This window comes from Erinaceus europaeus, chromosome 16 (assembly GCF_950295315.1).
Source record: "Erinaceus europaeus chromosome 16, mEriEur2.1, whole genome shotgun sequence".
Taxonomy (NCBI): domain Eukaryota; kingdom Metazoa; phylum Chordata; class Mammalia; order Eulipotyphla; family Erinaceidae; genus Erinaceus; species Erinaceus europaeus.
The window spans coordinates 47,141,499-47,160,915 of record NC_080177.1 but is presented as its reverse complement, the minus strand read 5'-3'; the positions used below and the strand labels follow the sequence as shown (position 1 = coordinate 47,160,915).

Sequence of the window (19,417 nt, the reverse complement as noted above, 5' to 3'; positions counted from 1 at the left end):
CATCAATAACAATAAATACAACAATAAAAAAGGGAAAATAAATAACTTAATTAAAAAGATGTGATAATAAATGTATTAAGGGAAGCTGGGCAGTGGCACAACTGGTTAAGTGCACATAGTACTACTGAGTGAAAGAAGCCACACGAAATATAAAATGGCTACATACTATATGATTATATGACATTCTTTTTTAAATGTCTTGATTTCTTCTTTCAATGACTTAATTATTTTTAAACACTCATTCATTTATTGGGGAGAAGGATCATAGCACCATGTGTGTCAAACATGAAATGCCATATGTGTATATGCATATGTGTGGTGGGAAATCGCTATTAAAATTGTTCATGTCCTTAAAGTATTAACTATTTACCTGTTTATAATTATTATGAGGATACATAATACTCATTTTAAGTGCAAGGATCAGGGGCTCTAAGCAGATGGCAAATAAGCACATGGGTAGATATTCCACTACAGATACCATATCAGAGAAATACCAATTAAAACAATGAGATACCACTACACACTTATCACAATGGCCCAAATCTACAAAACATCACCAAATGCAGAAAAGGCATTCTCATTCATGATTGCCAGAAATGCAATATGCATAGCCATTTCCCAGCAGTCTTTGCAAAACAGTTTGTGTTCGAGCCCCGGGCTCCTCACTTGCATGGGCATTGCTTCATAGGCGGTGAAGTAGGTGAAGCAGGACTGCAGGTGTCTATCTTTCTCTCCCTGTCTTCCCCTCCTCTCTCCATTTCTCTCCGTCCTATCCAACAACAGCGACATCAATAACAATAACTACAACAATAAAACAACAAGGCAACTAAAGGGAAAATAAATAAATATTTAAAAAAAAAGTTTGCCAGTTTTTTGGCAATCTAAACATCTGCCTGTGTCTGTCCATCTCTTCTATCTAAAAAAGTCAACCCCAGGCAGGGGAGATAGCAGAATGGCTATGCAAAAAGACCTTCACACCGAGGCTCCATCCCAGGTTTAATCACCAGCAACATCAAGACTCTTAGATGAGCAGTGTTACGGTTATAAAGCAAGAGAAAGAGAAAGGTAAACATCCTCTTACAGTAAAATCTAGCAAACACTCTCCTTGGTATATACCCCCTATTAAATACTGGACCACATAAAAACTTGGATACAGTTATTAACACAGCTTTACTCACAACTGCCCAAGCTTGAAAGCAAACTAAGACATTCTTCATAGGTAAATAGACCTATGTAAGTTAATATATTCAGACAATAAATATCATTCAGCACTTAAAAGAAAAAAAAGTAGGGGGTCGGGTGGTAGCACAGCGGGTTAAGTGCACATGCTGCAAAGCACATGGATCCTGGTTCGAGCACCCCGGCTTTCCACCTGGGGGGGGTGTCGCCTCACAAGCAGTGAAGCAGGTCTGCAGGTCTTCCCTTCCTATCTCCAGTTCTCTGTCCTATCCAACAACAATAACAACAACAAGGATAAACAACAAGCAACAAAAGGGGAAAACCAGCCTCTAGGAGCAGTGGATTTGTAGTGCAGGCACTGAGCCCCAGAAATACCCTGGAGGCATGAAAAAAGAAAAAAAATGCTGTTGAGACATAAAAGAGATCACCCCCCTCAACTCTTTAGCAAGAATACTAGCTCTAGCTCCCCCCCCTTTGTTGCCCTTGTTGTTTTATTGTTGTTACTGTTGGATAAGACAGAGAGAAATGGAGAGCGGAGGGGAAGACAGAGAGGGGGAAGAGAAAGACAGACACCTGCAGACCTGTTTCACTGCTTGTGAAGCGACTCCCCTGAAGGTGGAGAGTTAGGGGCTCCAACTGTGATCCTTCCGCTGGTCCCTGCGCCTGACTCCCTCAGCTCTAGCTTTTATGACACAGCCAGAAATTGAAGTTGAGAACTCAAGAGTCTCAAGCATAAAAGTTGCATACATAATCATGTTATCTCCTTCACACCCCCCAAAAGATATTATTATAGGGCCTGGAGGTTATTCAACAGGTAGAGTGCAGGCTTTGTCAGGTATTAGGCCTGTTTTTAACATCAGGCACTACATGAGAGAGCACCAACAACAGTACCAAAGTAACTCCATGGATGGTGAAGCAGTGCTTTGGTGTCTCTCCAACCCACCACCCAAAATATAGACTAAAAATCGAGACAGCAGGCTCAGCTGTACTGCACAACACCCTGGGTTTATTTCTCCAGCATTTTTAATAAAAATACACTACTGAGTGAAAGAAGCCATGTAAATATAAAACAGCTACACACTATATAATTATATGACATTCTTTCTTAAATGTCTTGATTTCTTTTTCCAGTGACTTAATTATTTTTAAATATTTATTCATTTACTGGAGGGGAAGGACCATAGCACCATGTGTGTCAAACATGAAATACCATATGTGTATATGTGCATGTGTGGTGGGAAATCAGTGTTAAAATTGTTCATGTCTTTAAAGCATTAACTATTTACCTGTTTATAATTATGAGGATACGTAATATTCATTTTAAGCTCATATAGAATTGATTTCACTATGTCAGGGCCTTTAATAACCAAAGGTAAGTCACAGCATCCCCAAAATTTAAAAATACAAAGTTATGACTCCACAGTGATGTGTCAGCATGGGCTGATGTTATCAATCCATCAAAATGTCTTATTTAATATTTTTAAGAGGCAAGAGTGGGCAATTTTAGGTGAGATGGCCCTGAAGTAAGAACCAGATGCCTACTGAAGTGCAATAATAGAAGTTAACATGGGGGGGGCTGGGTGGTGGCGCAACTGGTTGAGCGCACATATTATGATGCACAAGGACCAGGGTTCGAGCCTGAAAGCTCAGGGAAAGCTTTGCAAGTGGTGAAAGTGCCGCAGGTGTCTCTCTGTCTCTCTCCCTCTCTATCATCCTCTTGATTGACTTCTGGCTGTCTCTATCCAATAAATAAAGATAATAATGAAAGAAAAAGAAATTAACATGGGCCTGGAGCAAGAAGAGGGACACTTTTCACAAGGGTTGCTGGTTTCACGTGTGTTGGAAGACTGAGAGATAACCTAATAGAGGTGATAAGCATGGTGACTAGAACTGATTTGACTAAATGTACTGTGTACAATGATTAATATATTCTACTATGTCTGATTAGTAAGCTTTCATTGTTACATGAATATTCATAGTGGTATGCAGTATATATGTACAATGGAGTTCCAACACTTTAGCAATTGAGCTTAACTCCCATACCTAAAGAGGTATTTTTTAGGGAGTTGGGCGGCAGCGCAGCAGGTTAAGTGCACGTGGAACGAAGTGCAAGGACCAGAAGAAGGATCCTGGTTCGATCCCCAGCTCCCCACTTGCAGGGGAGTCGCTTCACAGGTAGTGAAGCAGGTCTACAGGTGTCTTTCTCTTTCCCTCTCTCTCTGTCTTCCCCTCCTCTTTCCACTTTTTTCTGTCCTATCCAACAACGACGACATTAACAACAACAATAACTACAAAAACAACAACAACAAAAAAGACAAGGGCAAAAGAGGGAAAATAAAAAAAGATGTATTATTAATTTTGCCTTCAGAGTTATCACTGAGGCTCAGTGCCTGCACTATAAATCCACTGCTCCTGGAGACTATTTTTCCCATTTTGTTGCCCTTGTTGTCGCCCTTGTTGTTATTGGATAGGGCAGAGAGTAGTGGAGAGAGGAGGAAAAGACAGAGAGGGGGAGAGAAAGATAGACACCTACAGACCTGCTTCACCACCCTTGAAGCCACCCCCCTGCAGGTGAGGAGCCGGGGGCTCAAACCAGGATCCTTGTGCAGTCCTTGCACTTGCACCATGTGCGCTTAACCCGCTACACTGCCTACCACCAGCCCACAATATACTTTTTTTTAGTGAAATAAAGATGAGAGGCCTGAGTGATACTGAATTCTGGCATAGAGCAGTGGCAGGGATGGCTCTTGGGCCTTCAGGCATACACCAACTTTATGCTCTAAAATACTGTCGTGTGGTAGGGGCTGACTAAACAAAGCAAAGCCACAGAGACTATCAAAGAGACCAACTGTTGTCAGAGGTTGTGATTAAACAGATCACAGGAGCACAGAAAAATTTAGGGCAATAAAAATGCTATGGGGACCAGCCAATGGTGCACCTTGTTAAGTGCATGTGTTTTTATGCACAAAGACCCAGAGGGTTCAGGCCCCCAAGACACCACCTGCAGGGGGGAAGGAGAACCTTCATAAGCAGAGAAGCAGTGCTACAGGTGCCTCCACCTCCCCTCTCAATTTGTCTGTCCTCATAAAATAAAAAGTAAAAATTATATAGTAAGAAAGACATATACACAATAAAAAATACTATAAAAGTACAAACATGATAGATGTCGTTATGTGTATTCCAAATGTGTTTTAATAAACAAAAATGAACCATAATGTAAAATATGAGCATTGGGTGATTATCATGTGTTATGTACGTTCATCAGCTATAGCAAATGTACTATTTTGGTGAGAAAACAAAGGTAAAAGGAGATTTTATTGCATGCATAGACTCAGGATACATGGGAAAATTCTACCTTCCTCTTAACTGTACTTTAAAACCTAAAATTGGCCCTAAAAAGTAAGTTTTTGATAAATAACTTTTAAAAAATTATATAGTTTTGTTTTTTGTTTGTATTTTAGTCAATGTATGGATTAAGCCTTATTTTAATTTCTTCTGCATCACATTTAGTCACATCTTATTTCAATCATGACTTGAGTCATTCTTTTCTGCTCCCCAATTAAGAGTTATCCATATATATATATATATATATATATATATATATATATATGTATATATATATATGCAGCTAACAATCATGCATAAACTAACAAACTTCTAAATCTAAATGAAGGACTCCTATTCTGAGAAATCATCTAGTATAAATTCTAGGTCCTGAAAGCAAGTATATTCATTTCAGAAAAATAAATTGTACAATGCTAGCTGTAGTAGCTTACATTTCTCAGCCCATGTGGTGTTGCACCTAGTACAGCACACACACTGCCATGCATAAGGATCAGCATTCAAATCCATGGCGTGCATGCATTTGCCTGTGCGTGTGCGTAGGGAGAATCTTTGGAAGTGGCAGACCAGTGCTGCAGATGTCTGTCTCTGTCCCTCTGTCTCTCACCCTATGTCAAAAAGAAAAAGAAACAAAGGCCTCCTGGAAGGGTAGAATGATGCAGACACTGAGCCCCAATGCTGACAGCAAAATCTTTTTTTTTTCCTACAAATGTCTAAAGTCAGTAGTCCACACAACCAGTGTATCAAAAACCTTACTTTTATCTCTATGAACAGAAAACACTGTTACCTACCTTTCAGAAACTTCTTGCTTCAACTGAGGGACTTCAAGTGCTGAATCAATATTCATGAAACCTACAATGTCTCGTTTTATCATAAGGGATGGCTTCTCCAAATCCTTGCCTGGTGTTTCATGGCCCCTAGATAAGGGGTCTGAATCACTTAGCTGTATTTCTGATGCCTCACTTTCTGTAAGACGGGTCCGTTGACCAGGAGAACTGGGAACACTATTCCCTTCTTGGTCAGAGCTGTTCTTTTGCTTTCCATCTCTCTGGGGCTTACTATTCAGTCCATCATCCCGGAAACCTTTAGCAAATGGGTTGTAATCTATTTTCAACTGGGTAATCTGAATGTTCTGATAAGCTGTTACTGCAAAGAATTCAGTCTGTGGGAAAGTAAAAGTATGAACACCAGGACCACTTAATTGTATCACTTCCGTAGCCTTTTCTGCAGGCACCAAATGAAGCCTTGGCAGATAGCGATGCATAGAATGCAGGATTATGTGCCCTTCTTGGTCCAGTGTATTGTTGGTAAGCTTGAGTTTATAGAAAGAAACTGGTTGATGCATCCAATAATGACCCGTGGAAGGAGATTCTGGATGAATAAAAACCCTCCCCAAAACATGGGGCTCAGCCTTTCCACTGGGTTCCCACCAACGACCATTCCATTTATAACGATGGTTATCCACAGGAGATATATCCATGACAAGGATATACTTCATATTGGAATCTAAACCTGTTATCCAATAACGACAGTAGGGAAACATACGTCTTCCTTGCTTGGTCAGAATCATCTCTGTGCTTCTATGATAGAATTCATTCCACATGCTATTGTTATCCAAGGTGACAGTTATTCCTCCCACAGTACAATCAGCTGGAAGGCAACTCTTTCCTTTCGACTTTCCTGGGGATGACACACTGCTAGCCAAAGCACAGGCATCTCGATTAGTAACCAAAATTCCTTGATCAGTCTTGCTATTTCCTGGCGGTTTTAGGATGACAAAGAAGGTAGGTGCAGCTCCTGCCACTGTTGCACCATCCTGATTAGTTAATATAATCTGCTGTTTCTCTTCCATGATTCCAGTGGGAAACTCAGTAGTTAGATAACTGTACTCATCACAGTCATAATGGCCTTCCCAGCCTAAAAACAATCAACAAAAGACAAAAAAGAAAGAAAGAAAGAAAACAAACAAAAAAAACCACCTTTAACCAAGTTGTATTTTAACAAAAATAAGAGAACAGTTGTTACCTCAAAAATGCATTCCTAAGACACTGCTCCTACATCTCAATCACTATAGTTTTTCTAAAATGGCTAACTTTTTTAAAAAATGTTTTATTTGTTAGCATAAGATACAGAAAGAAGAACCATAGCATCACTCTGGCACATGGGATGTCTGGAAGTTCAGCACTCTACTCAATCATCTCCCAGGCATATGACTACCTTTTAAAGTCCTTTTGAATCTAATTAGTATACTCATATCCCAGTCCTCCATAATGCACTATAAATATTTTAACTTCATATACAAACACCTAAGTGTATGTTCATTTTAGACAAACTACACAAAAGTACAACGCAGGGACTGGAAGACAGATCACTGTTAGGTAAAGTGCCAGGCTCAGCTTCAAGTCACAGCACCCTAAGTGAGCACCATAGCATAGTGGAAGTTGCACAAATGTTATAAAAATGCAGTGTTGTCTCTCCTTTATTTCTCTCTCTCCGCCCCCAGAACAAATGAAAAAGTAGGCCTTTGCAGCACAAGGGGAGAGAAAGAGAGGAGAGCAAACTTAAAAGAAATTACACTGGAGGTTTGCATTGCAAATGGGTGGCAAGATGTTATGAGTTAATTTGAGAAAGGACTTTTTTTTTTTTTCTTGGCATTCTCTTTATTTATTGGTTAGAGACAGCTAAAAATTCAGAGGGAAGGGAACTATTAAAGTGGGAGAGAGGCAGATACCTGTAGCTTGAACCTTGGTCCTTGAGCATTGTAATGTGCGCTCAACCACCACCCGGTCCCCCAGAGGACTTTTTTAAAAACACAACATGTTCTCCTGAGATAATTAAAAATAAATAAATCTCCATGTTACCACTGTACTGAATGAGCTATTACTATACTGACATGGGCTCGTAAGTATACAAAAAGCTATCATCACTTGTTAGTACATGTACTTAAAGATGTTATATCTAGTTCTGCATTCACATTATCAGGCTCAATGGCCCAGATTTGAGACCCTAGTCCCCACCTTTAGGGGAGAAGCTTTCTAAGTGGTAAAACAGAGCTGCAGGCGTCTTTTTCTCAATCTACCTCCTTCTTCACTTTAAATCTCTCCATAATATCAAATACTAAAAAGAAACCATGGTTAATCACTGGTGTTTACGAATTAACTGTCAAACAGCACCACATCTCAGAACTTTCACTGTGGGGGGGGGGGGGATCACCAAGTGTTTAATCCCATACTTCAAGGTCTCAAGAGCAATTTTCTTAATTCTCAAAGAAAAAGTGAGAAAATGTTTTGATAATCAGGATGCAAAACCTAGCAGTCAATAAACATTTTTACAAATTCAATATCATGATTATTCAATGTGGCAAAAAAGCATCAAAGCAAAACAAATTTTTTTAAGTAGGAAAACATTTGCATCACAAAGAACTCATTTCCCTAGAAGGGTTTCCTACAAATCAACAAAACCCAAAAATGAAACAAAAATTGAACAAAGGAAATGACTATAAAAATATATAGTTCTACAAATAGACTCTCATGCCTGAGGCTCCTAAATCCCAGGTTCGATCTCCCGCACCACCATAAACCAGAGCTGAGCAGTGCTCTGGTGTTTCTCTGTCTCTCTCTCTGCATCTCTCTCAAAAACATAAAAAAATAAAATAAAATAAAATGAAATACACAGTCTCGGGAGTTGGGCGGTAGTGCAGCAATTAAGTGCACATGACACAAAGTGCAAGGGCCTGTGGGAGGATCCCAGTTCGAGCACCAAGCTCTCCATCTGCAGGCGGAATCACTTCATAAGCAATGAAGCAGGTCTGCAGGTGTCTTTCTCTCCATCTTCACCTCCTCTCTCGATTTCTCTCTGTCCTAAACAACAACGATAAACAAGGGCAACAAAAGGGAAAAAATAGCCTCCTGGAACAGGGGATTCATGGTGCAGGCACCAAGCCCCAGCGATAGCCCTGGAGGCAAAAAATAAAAATAAAGAACATACAGAGTCTCAGGCCAGCAAGACAGCCCACCTGAGAGAGTGGCCAAGTTCAAACCACAGCCCCCACCACAGGAAGATAGAAGCTTCAGTGCCACGGTCTCTTTCCCACTCATTCATTCTGTCTTCTGCTTGCCCTTATCTGAAACAGTAATTCTGCGGTGATGAAGCCCCACCACTGGGTGGAGGGGTGAGGGGGATGAGAAGGAAGAAGCAATCTCAGAATACAGTAACTTCAATTAAATCTAAATACTGTTTTTCACGCTACTAGACTGACAAAAAGAATTTTGATCCATACTCCCAGAAAAAGGGAGAAATGTTAGGGGAAGATGATTAGAGAGGGCTCTGAAACCCAATTTATAAGGGCTGAGAGAAAAGGATAAAAAGGAAAGACATTCAGAAGTAGTAATAGGTATGACTTAGAAAGGAGAGCAGGGGGAAAGCAATTACAGAATCCAGACCTTCCACCTTCTGCAACCCACAACGACCCTGGGTCCATACTCCCAGAGGGATAGAGAATGGGAAAGCTATCAGGGGAGGGGATGGGATATGGAGATCGGGTGGTGGGAATTGTATAGAGTTGTAAGCCTCCTATCTTACAGTTCTGTTAATGTCTCCTTTCTTAAATTAAAAAAAAAAAAAAGACAGAGCAGGACCATAGGAAAAAACGGGCATAGAGAGGATCAACTAGGAATACCAAAGGAGACCACCTGGGACAACAAGACAGGACTAGAACGGCTACAGGAACCCACAAAATCACCGGTGAGTGCAAACACACGAGGCTGGTGACAGAGAGGACCCTAGGGAGAGACTAAGTGGCTGGTAACAGTCCGGCGGTTTATAAGTTGAGACACCACCCCCCAGTCTGTTCCACCAACAAGGGGACAGCTGAAGGGAGGAGAGGACTCCCCAGAGACTCACCAAGTGCAACTCTGAGTCTCCATTGCTACTGCCCTCAGAATCTGGAGCAGCGGGCAGGGAGGGACACCAGGAGACAGAGATCTAACCAAGAAACTCAGGAGAAGACCTATACCTAAGTGGCATAGCTGTGGGGCTGTGAAAGTCTCTTTGCATAAGCACTGGACTATCTCTGCCACACCCTGCCTTATCTCTTATCTCTTGGTCAGGAGTCAGTGATTAAGCTAAGAGACCTACTTATAGTTTAGAAGACCTCAGGCTCCCATAGCCTACAGAGGGGGAAAAAAAAAGAGGCTTGTAAACCACTGAGCTCCAACTCAGGGATTAAAATACTATTGAAACAACTGTTAACTTCCACCACTGTGAACCCTTTAATTACCTTACACAAGTCAATCCAGGAAATAGTGATCAGTAATTTGAAAAGTACTAAGAGAGGGAACTCATAACATAATGTATAAAATGGGTAAAGCAACAAGAAGAAATATTGGAGAAACTAACCAGGACAACAGTCCCAGCTAAAAGCCCCCCAAAGGGTGAAGCACAAAATAACGAGTTCAACATCCAAACATTAGCTAAGGAAATAATCACAGGAGTAAAGAGTTGAAAGAATTGTAGTCAGAAATACAGGAACAACAAATGAGACTCTGAAAGAAAACACTAATTATCGCAAGGTTATTAGACAGCTGAAAGCTGAAATAGCTGAGCTAAGAACACAACTAGCTGAACAAGATAAAACTATCAGAACAAGGAAAAAAAAAATAGATGAACTCCAGAAAACAGTAGAGGGCAGAGAGAATAGAATCAATGAGGCTGAAGACAGAATTAGAAAGATCGAGGACGAATTAGAGACAACTAAAAAAGAAGTAAGAAATCTCAAAAAGAGACTAAGAGATGCTGAAAACAACAACAGAGACCTATGGGATGACTTCAAAAGAAACAATATACACATTATTGGCTTACCAGAGGAAGAAAGAGAGGGAGAGGAAGAAAGCATTCTTCAGGCCATAATAGCTGAAAACTTCTCTAGTCTAGACAACATCAAAGCCATAAAGATTCAAGAAGCCCAGAGGGTCCCAAACAGAATTAACCCAGACTTAAAGACACCAAGACACATCATATTTAGAATGGAAAGGAATAAGGATAAAGAAAGGATCCTCAAGGCTACAAGAGAAAAACAAAGAGTCACCTACAGAGGAAAACCCATAAGATTAGCAGCAGACTTCTTCACACAAACACTACAGGCTAGAAGAGAATGGCAAGATATCTATCGAGTGCTCAATGAGAAAGGCTTTCAACCAAGAATACAATTATCCTGCTAGACTATCATTCAGACTAGATGGAGGCATCAAAACCTTCTCAGACAAGCAACAGTTGAAGGAATCTACTTCAGAACGTCAAAGAAGTTCTGAAAGGTCTTCTATAAACAGTGAGACCATCATAAATAGGACATATATCAGAACACTCTAAAACTCTACAAGAATGGGGTTAAAATATCTTCGATCTTTGATATAAATAAATTTCAATGGCCTGAATTCACCTATGAAAAGACAGAGTAGGAAGATGGATCAGAAAATACAACCCAGGGAGTCAGGCAGTAGCGCAGCGGGTTAAGCGCATGGTGGCGCAAAACGCAAGGATCGGCGTAAAGATCCTGGTTCAAGCCCCCGGCTCCCCATCTGTAGGGGAGTCGCTTCACAAGTGGTGAAGTAGGTCTGCAGGTGTCTATCTTGCTCTCCACCTCTCTGTCTTCCCCTCCTCTCTCCATTTCACTCTGTCCTATCCAACAATGACGACATCAGTAATAAATAATAACAACAATAAAACAACAAGGGCAACAAAAGGGAATAAATATTTATAAAAAAAAAAAAAAGAAAGAAAATACAACCCAACAATATGCTGTCTACAAGAAACCCACCTAATGCAACAAGACAAACACAGACTTAAAGGGAAAGGATGGAAAACTATCATATAAGCCAATGGCCCACAAAAAAGGGCAGGAACAGCTATTCTCATATCTGACACGATAGACTTTAAAATAGGTAAGATTAAAAAAGATAGAAATGGACACTACTTAATACTCAGAGGATCAGTCAATCAACAGGACTTAACAATTATTAACATCTATGCACCCAATGAGAAGCCATCTAAATACATCAACATCTACTGAAAGAGCTACAGCAATATATTAACAGCAACACAGTCATAGTAGGGGACTTCAACACCCCACTCTCTCAACTTGACAGATCATCCAGGAAGAAAATCAATAAAGACATAAGGGAGCTAAATGAAGAGATACATAAACTAGAACTATTGGACATTTTCAGAGTCATTCATCCCAAGAAACTGGAATACAAATTTCACTCAAATCCACATGGGTCATTCTCAAGGACAGAACATATGTTAGGCCACAAAGACAGCATCAGCAAATTCAAGAGCATTGAAATCATCCAAAGCATCTTCTCAGGCCACAGTGGTATTAAACTAACACTTAACAATCAACAAAAGATTAGTAATAGTCCCAAAATGTGGAAGCTCAACAGTACACTTCTTAACAACCTCTAAGACAAAGAGGAAATCAAGGAAGAAATCAAAATGTTTCGAGACTTCAATGAAAATGGAGACACAAGCTATCAAAATATTTGGGAAACGGTTAAGGCAGTACTGAGAGGGAAGTTCATAGCTATACAAGCACACATTAGGAAACAAGAAAAAGCACAAATAAACAGCCTGATTGCACATCTTAAAGACCTAGAAGAACAACAACAAAGGAACCCTAAAGCAACCAGAAGGACAGAAGTCACTGAAGTTAAGGCAGAAATAAATAACATTGAGAATAAGAAAACCATACAAAAGGTCAACGAAAATAAATGTTGGTTCTTCGAAAGAGTGAACAAAATTGACAAACCTTTAGCCAGACTCACAAAACAAAAAAGGGAGAAGACCCAAATAAGCTGGATAGTAAATGAAAGAGGATATATCACAATAGACACCGCAGAAATTCAACATATCATGCGAGGCTTCTATGAACAACTCTATGCCACCAAGCTAGAGAACCTGGAAGAAATGGACGATTTCCTAGATACATACCAACTTCCAAAACTAAGTAAAGAGGAAATGGATAACATGAACAGGCCTATCACAGCTAATGAAATTGAAACAGTTATCAAAAATCTCCCCTGGTCCTGGACCAGTTGGTTTTACAAATGAATTCTACAAAACCTTCAAAGAAGAACTATTACCTCTAACTTTTAAAAGTCTTCCAGAAAATTGAAGACACTAGAATACTCCCTGCTAGCTTCTATGAAGCCAGCATCACTCTGATACCAAAAGCAGACAGGGACACAACCAAAAAAGAAAACTACAGACCAATATCTCTGATGAACATAGACGCGAAAATACTGAACAAAATTCCAGCCAACCGGATACAGCAGTATATCAAAAAGACAAGTGGGGTTTATCCCAGGCATGCAAGGTTGGTTTAATATACGTAAATCAATCAATGTGATCCACCACATCAACAAAAGCAAGACCAAAAACCACATGGTCATATCAATAGATGCAGAGAAAGCCTTTGACAAAATACAACATCCCTTTATGATCAAAACACTACAAAAAATGGGAATAGATGGAAAATTCCTCAAGAGAGTGGAGTCTATATATAGCAAACCTACAGCCAACATCATACTCGATGGTGGAAAACTGGAAGCATTTCCATTCAGATCAGGTACTAGACAGGGCTGCCCACTATCACCATTACTATTCAACATAGTGTTGGAAGTTCTTGCCATAGCAATCAGGCAGGAGCAAGGAATTCAAGGGATACAGATTGGAAGAGAAGAAGTCAAACTCTCCCTATTTGCAGATGACATGATAGTATACACAGAAAAACCTAAGGAATCCAGCAAGAAGCTTTTGGAAATCATCAGGAAATACAGTAAGTCCAGTTAGTTTCACGGGCCTGCTTGGCACCACCCCGAGGAACCCCGTGAGAGTTCCTGAGTTCCAGAGAGAGAGTTGGAGAGAGTTCCTGGGTTCCAGAGTAAGAGAGAGTGCTTGTGCTGCCGCAAAGAGACAGCAGAGTTCTGTTTGGTGATTAGTTTGTCTTAGTTTATGAATCGTTGTTCCTGAATAAAGAAATACAGCTTCCCTGCCCAGCCGTTGTCTCCGCTACCCGTTGTCTCTGTTACCCGCCCGTGAAGCTAGCCCGGCCAACAGGAGCCTACAAATTTTAACAAGTAAGGTGTCAGGCTATAAAATTAACATTCAAAAGTCAGTGGCATTCCTCTATGCAAACACTAAGTTAGAAGAAATTGAAATCCAGAAATCAATTCCTTTTACTATAGCAACAAAAACAATAAAATATCTAGGAGTAAACCTAACCAAAGAAGTGAAAGACTTGTATACTTTAAATTGTAAGTCACTACTAAGGAAATTGAAAAAGACACAGAGAAGTGGAAAGATATTCCATGTTCATGGGTTAGTAGAATTAACATCATCAAAATGAATATACTACCCAGAGCCATCTACAAATGTAATGCTATCAAGATCCCAAGCATATTTTTAGGAGAATAGAACAAATGCTACAAATGTTTATCTGGAACCAGAAAAGACCTGGAATTCCCAAAACAATCCTGAGAAAAAAGAACAGAACTGGAGGTATCACACTCCCTGATCTCAAATTGTATTATAGGGCCATTGTCATCAAAACTGCTTGGTACCGGAACATGAATAGACACACAGACCAGTGGAATAGAATTGAGAGCCCAGAAATGAGGCCCCACACCTATGGACATCTAATCTTTGACAAAGGGGCTCAGACTATTAAATGGGGAAAGCAGAGTCTCTTCAACAAATGGTGTTGGCAACACAACGATTGCCACCTCAATATGCTTCACTTCAGACTTGAGACTTCACGTGTGGAATGACAACCCTTCAACTTCATTACTCGGGTGAGACCTTTCCTTTCATAGTATACTCTAATTTCATCTCAGGTGGTTCACTTTCTAACAAAGTCCCAAAACCTAGATATACACCAGTTTCTGTGAGAGAGAGCATATGTTCACACGTATCCGTAAACTACTGCAAAATATATACCTGAAAGCAGAAGTACACTAGAGTTTGCAGTGAGTACCCCCTTAACACTTCCTCTCCACTATTCCAAGCTTTGGGTCCATGATTGCTCAACAATTTGTTTGGCTTCGTATGTTAACTCTCTTTTCAGTCACCAGGTTCCAGATGTCATCAGGATGCCGGCCAGGCTTCCCTAGACTGAAGACCCCACCAATGTGTCCTGGAGCTCAGCTTCCCCAAAGACCCACCCTACTAGGGAAAGAGAGAGGCAGACTGGGAGTATGGACCAACCAGTCAACGCCCATGTTCAGCGGGGAAGCAATTACAGAAGCCAGACCTTCTACCTTCTGTAACTCACAATGACCCTGGGTCCATGTTCCCAGAGGGATAGAGAATGGGAAAGTTATCAGGGGAGGGGGTGGGAAATGGAGATTGGGCGGTGGGAATTGTGTGGAATTGTACCCCTCCTACCCTATGGCTTTGTTAATTAATAATCCTTTCTTAAATAAAAAATAAAAAATTTTAAAAAATGGTGTTGGAAACAATGGGTTGAAACATGCAGAAGAATGAAACTGAAGCACTGTATTTCACCAAATACAAAAGTAAATTCCAAGTGGATCAAGGACTTGGATGTTAGACCACAAACTATCAGAAACTTAGAAGAAAATATTGGCAGAACTCTTTTCCGCATAAATTTTATAGACATCTTCAATGAAACGAATCCAATTACAAAGAAGACTAAGGCAAGTATAAACCTATGGGACCAAATCAAATTAAAAAGCTTCTTCATAGCAAAAGAAACCACTACCCAAACCAAGAGACCCCTCACAGAATGGGAGAAGATCTTTACATGCCATATAGCAGACAAGAGTTTAATAACCAACATATATAAAGAGCTTGCCAAACTCAACAACAAGACAACAAATAACCCCATCCAAAAATGGGAGGAGGACATGGACAGAATACTCACCACAGAAGAGATCCAGAAGGCTGAGAAACACATGAAAAAATGCTCCAAGTCTCTGATTGTCAGAGAAATGCAAATAAAGACAACAATGAGATACCACCTCACTCCTGTGAGAATGTCATACATCAGAAAAGGTAACAGCAGGAAATGCTGGAGAGGGTGTGGGGTCAATGGAACCCTCCTACACTGCTGGTGGGAATATCAATTGGTCCAACCTCTATGGAGAACAGTCTGGAGAACTCTCAGAAGGCTAGAAATGGACCTACCCTATGACCCTGCAATTCCTCTCCTGGGGATAGATCCTAAGGAACCCAACATATCCATCCAAAAAGATCTGTGTACACATATGTTCTTGGCAGCACAATTTGTAATAGCCAAAACCTGGAAGCAACCCAGGTGTCCAACAACAGATGAGTGGCTGAGCAAGTTGTGGTATATGTACACATAGGAATACTACTCAGCTGTAAAAAATGGTGACTTCACTGTTTTCAGCCGAACTTGGATGGACCTTGAAAAAATCATGTTGAGTGAAATAAGTCAGAAACAGAAGGATGAATATGGGATGATCTCACTCTCAGGCAGAAGATGAAAAACAAGATCAGAAAAGAAAACACAAGTAGAACCTGAAATGGAATTGGCGTATTGCACCAAAGTAAAAGACTCTGGGGTGGGTGGGTGGGAAGAATACAGGTCCAAGAAGGATTCAGAGGACCTAGTGGAGGCTGTATTGTTATATTGGAAACTGGGGAATGTTATGCATGTACAAACTATTGTACTTACTGTTGAATGTAAAACATTAATTCCCCAATAAAAAAGAAAAAAAATGGGCTTAGATAGATAAATAACAGTCAATCCACATCAGTGATCTTGGAAAACCACTGTAGTCTCTAATGGAGAGAATGGGGACACAGAACTCTGGTGGTAGGAATGGTATGGAATTGTACCCGTTATCTTATAATTTTGTAAACCAACATTAAATCACCGATAAAGAAATCATACTAAAACAAATTTAGTGGAACTCTAATATAAATTCGTACTTTAAGCTTTCTCTCTGTTTGGCTTTACATTACTTATAAAATGAAGACTTCTGGGAGTCGGGCAGTAGCACAGTGGGTAAGCACACATGGCGCAAAGCACAAGGACCAGCGTAAGGATCCCGGTTCAAGCCCCCCGCTCCCCACCTGTAGGGGAGTCGCTTCACAGGTGGTAAAGCAGGTCTGCAGGTGTGTTTCTCTCCCCCTCTCCATCTTCCCCATCTCTCTCCATTTCTTTCTGTCCTATCTAACAACGACATCAATAACAATAACTACAATGAAAGAACAAGGGCAACAAAAGGGAAAATAAATAAATATTCAAAATTTTTAAATCAAGACTTCTGGACAGAGGAGATAACAGAGTGGTTATACATTGGCCTTTCACATCTGAGGCACCAATGGACCCAGGTTCAATCCCCAGATCTACCACAAGCCAGATCTGAACACTGCTCTGGGGGGAGGGGTGGTGGTGGTGGTGGTGGTGGTGGTGGTGGTGGTGGTGGTGGTGGTAGTGGTGGTGGTGGTAGTGGTGGTGGCGGCCGCCGCGGCGGGGTGTGTATGTGTGTGTGTGTGTGTGTGTGTGTGTGTGTCTTCCTCTCTGTGTGTGTGTGTGTGTCTTCCTCTCTGTATCTCTCTATTTAAAATAAAATCTATATATTTTTCACATTAAAAACCCAACATTTCTTAATATTATTTTCTACAGTATTAAAATTTTATTTCGGGCAGGAGTAAACAGCATAATGGTCATACAAAGAAACTCATGCCTGAGGTGCCATAGTCTCAGGTTCAATCCCCTGCAGCACCATAAGCCAGAGCTGAGCAGTGCTCTGGTTAAAAATAAATAAATAAAATAAAATTTTATTTCAACACAGCTATAACTAGTTTTAAACAAGTTTTTTTAAACCATCATTAAAAAATTTAATCTATGAAGACTGGGGAGGCAGTATAATAGGAATGCAAAAAGATTTTCCTGCCTAAGGCACCAAAGTCCCAAGTTCAATCCCCAGTACCACTATATGCCAAACCTAAGAGGTCTCTGACTCTCATGCCTGAGGCTCCCCCCAGTCCCAGGTTCAATCCCCCTCACATAAAGCACTGCTTTGGTTTAAAAAAAAAAACAAAACTGAAAATTATCGTCATCTATGAGATGACAAAGATTCAGCTGATAGAAAACCCATTCAGAGTTATAGCCTATGCTAAATTTATGTACACCCATTTCAAAAACTCCCTTTTGCCTCAACAAAGATGAAGTACAAGGCAGGGGAGATAGCATAATGCTTATGCAAAAAAAGACTCTCATGCCTAAGGCAACAATGGTCCCAGGTTTAATTCCCAGCACCATCATAAATCAGAGCTGAGCAGTGCCGTGGTGTTAATAATAATAATAAAGTAGTAAGCTATCTGAATTCTTTGCTGGGGCTCTGTGCCTGCACCATGTAGTCACCACTCCTGGAGGCCATTTTTTCCCCTTTTGTTGCCCTTGTTGTAGCCTTGTTGTGGTTATTATTGTTATTGTTGATGTCGTTCATTGTTGGATAGGACAGAGAGAAATGGAGAGAGATGGGGAAGACAGAGGGGGAGAGAAAGACAGACACCTGCAGACCTACTTCACTGCCTGTGAAGCGACTCCCCTACAGGTAGGGAGCTGGGGGCTTGAACTGGGATCCTTATGCCGGTCCTTGCACTTTGAGCCATGTGCGCTTAACCCACTGTGCCACTGCTCGACCCCCAACTATCTGAATTCTTTATACACAGGTATCTAATATTTTTTATGTGCAAGACAACAAAAGAATTTTCAGGGTTATGAATTATATATGGCTTTTGAAGCTATAAAAATAAAAACCTCCAACAGTTATTTCACTAGTTGATCAAAATACGTAATTCAGGGGCCAGGTGGTGGCACACTTGGTTAAGTGCACATATTACAGTGCCCAAGGACAAAGATTCAGGCCCCTGGTCCCCGTCTGCTTGAGGAAAGCTTCATGAGTGGTGAAGCAGTGCTGCGGTGTATGTCTGTGTCTTTCCCTCTCAATTTCTATCTCTATCCAATAATAAATAAAGATAAAAAAAAACTAAAGGGTAGAGTAGACTGCCAGGCTGGTGTAGTGGCTCTGCCTGTGGACTTTGAGACAGACACAGCTTCAGGTTCAAAACCATCCTCCCCAGAAGCTGGTGGTTCACCGCTGGGGGTGGGGACCTAAAGGGTAGATGTTCAGCTTCACTGGGGGGGGGATACAGATCTTTGGTGGTGGGAATGGTGTTAATATACACTCCTATTAACTTATAGTCTAACAAATCACTAAATATGAAAGGAGAAAAGCGGATTAAAAAAGAAAAAAATAAAAAAATAAAATGTTTTTAAAAATACATAATCCCAAAGGCATAAATTTTGTAATAAAAAAAAAGATACGGGCAGGGGCTGGTTGGTAACAAACCTGGTTGAGTGCACATATTGCAATTTGCAAAGGCCTGGGTTCAAGCCCCTGGTCCCCACCTATAGGAGGATGATTCATAAATGGTGATGCAGGTCTGTTTCCATTCCTATCTTCCCCCTCCCTTCCTGATATCTGACTATCAAATAATAAAAATTATAAAGGTGGAGGGTAGATAGCATAATGGTTATGCAAAGAGACTCTCGTGCCTGAGGCTCCGAAGTCCCAGGTTCAATCCCCCGCACCACCATAAACCAGAGCTGAACAATGCTCTGGTAAAAAAAAATATGTGTATATGTATATGTATATGTATATGTATATGTATATGTATATGTATATGTATATGTATATATATTGCTGGGGCTCGGTGCCTGCACTACAAATCCACTACTCCTGCAAGCTATTTTTCCCTTTTTGTTGCCCTGCTGTTTATTGTTGTTTATTGTTGTTATTATTGTTGTTGTGGTTGGATAGGACAGGGAGAACTCCAGAGG

At 40.6% G+C, this 19,417-nt stretch overlaps 1 protein-coding gene across 26 annotated transcripts in view; it reads right to left on the bottom strand.

Annotated features, from left to right (window-relative positions):
- MGA (MAX dimerization protein MGA) overlaps nucleotides 1-19,417 on the bottom strand; it is a 127,572-nt gene that overhangs the window by 67,917 nt on the left and 40,238 nt on the right. For all 26 annotated transcript variants that reach the window (XR_009545341.1, XR_009545340.1, XR_009545342.1 and 23 more), the window contains exon 2: nucleotides 5,313-6,438. Coding sequence is in view for 22 of the 26 variants with exons in the window: in XM_060175017.1 (XP_060031000.1) it covers nucleotides 5,313-6,373 (1,061 nt within the window). In the remaining 4 variants the exon portion in view is untranslated. The remainder of the gene's footprint in view (nucleotides 1-5,312; nucleotides 6,439-19,417) is intronic.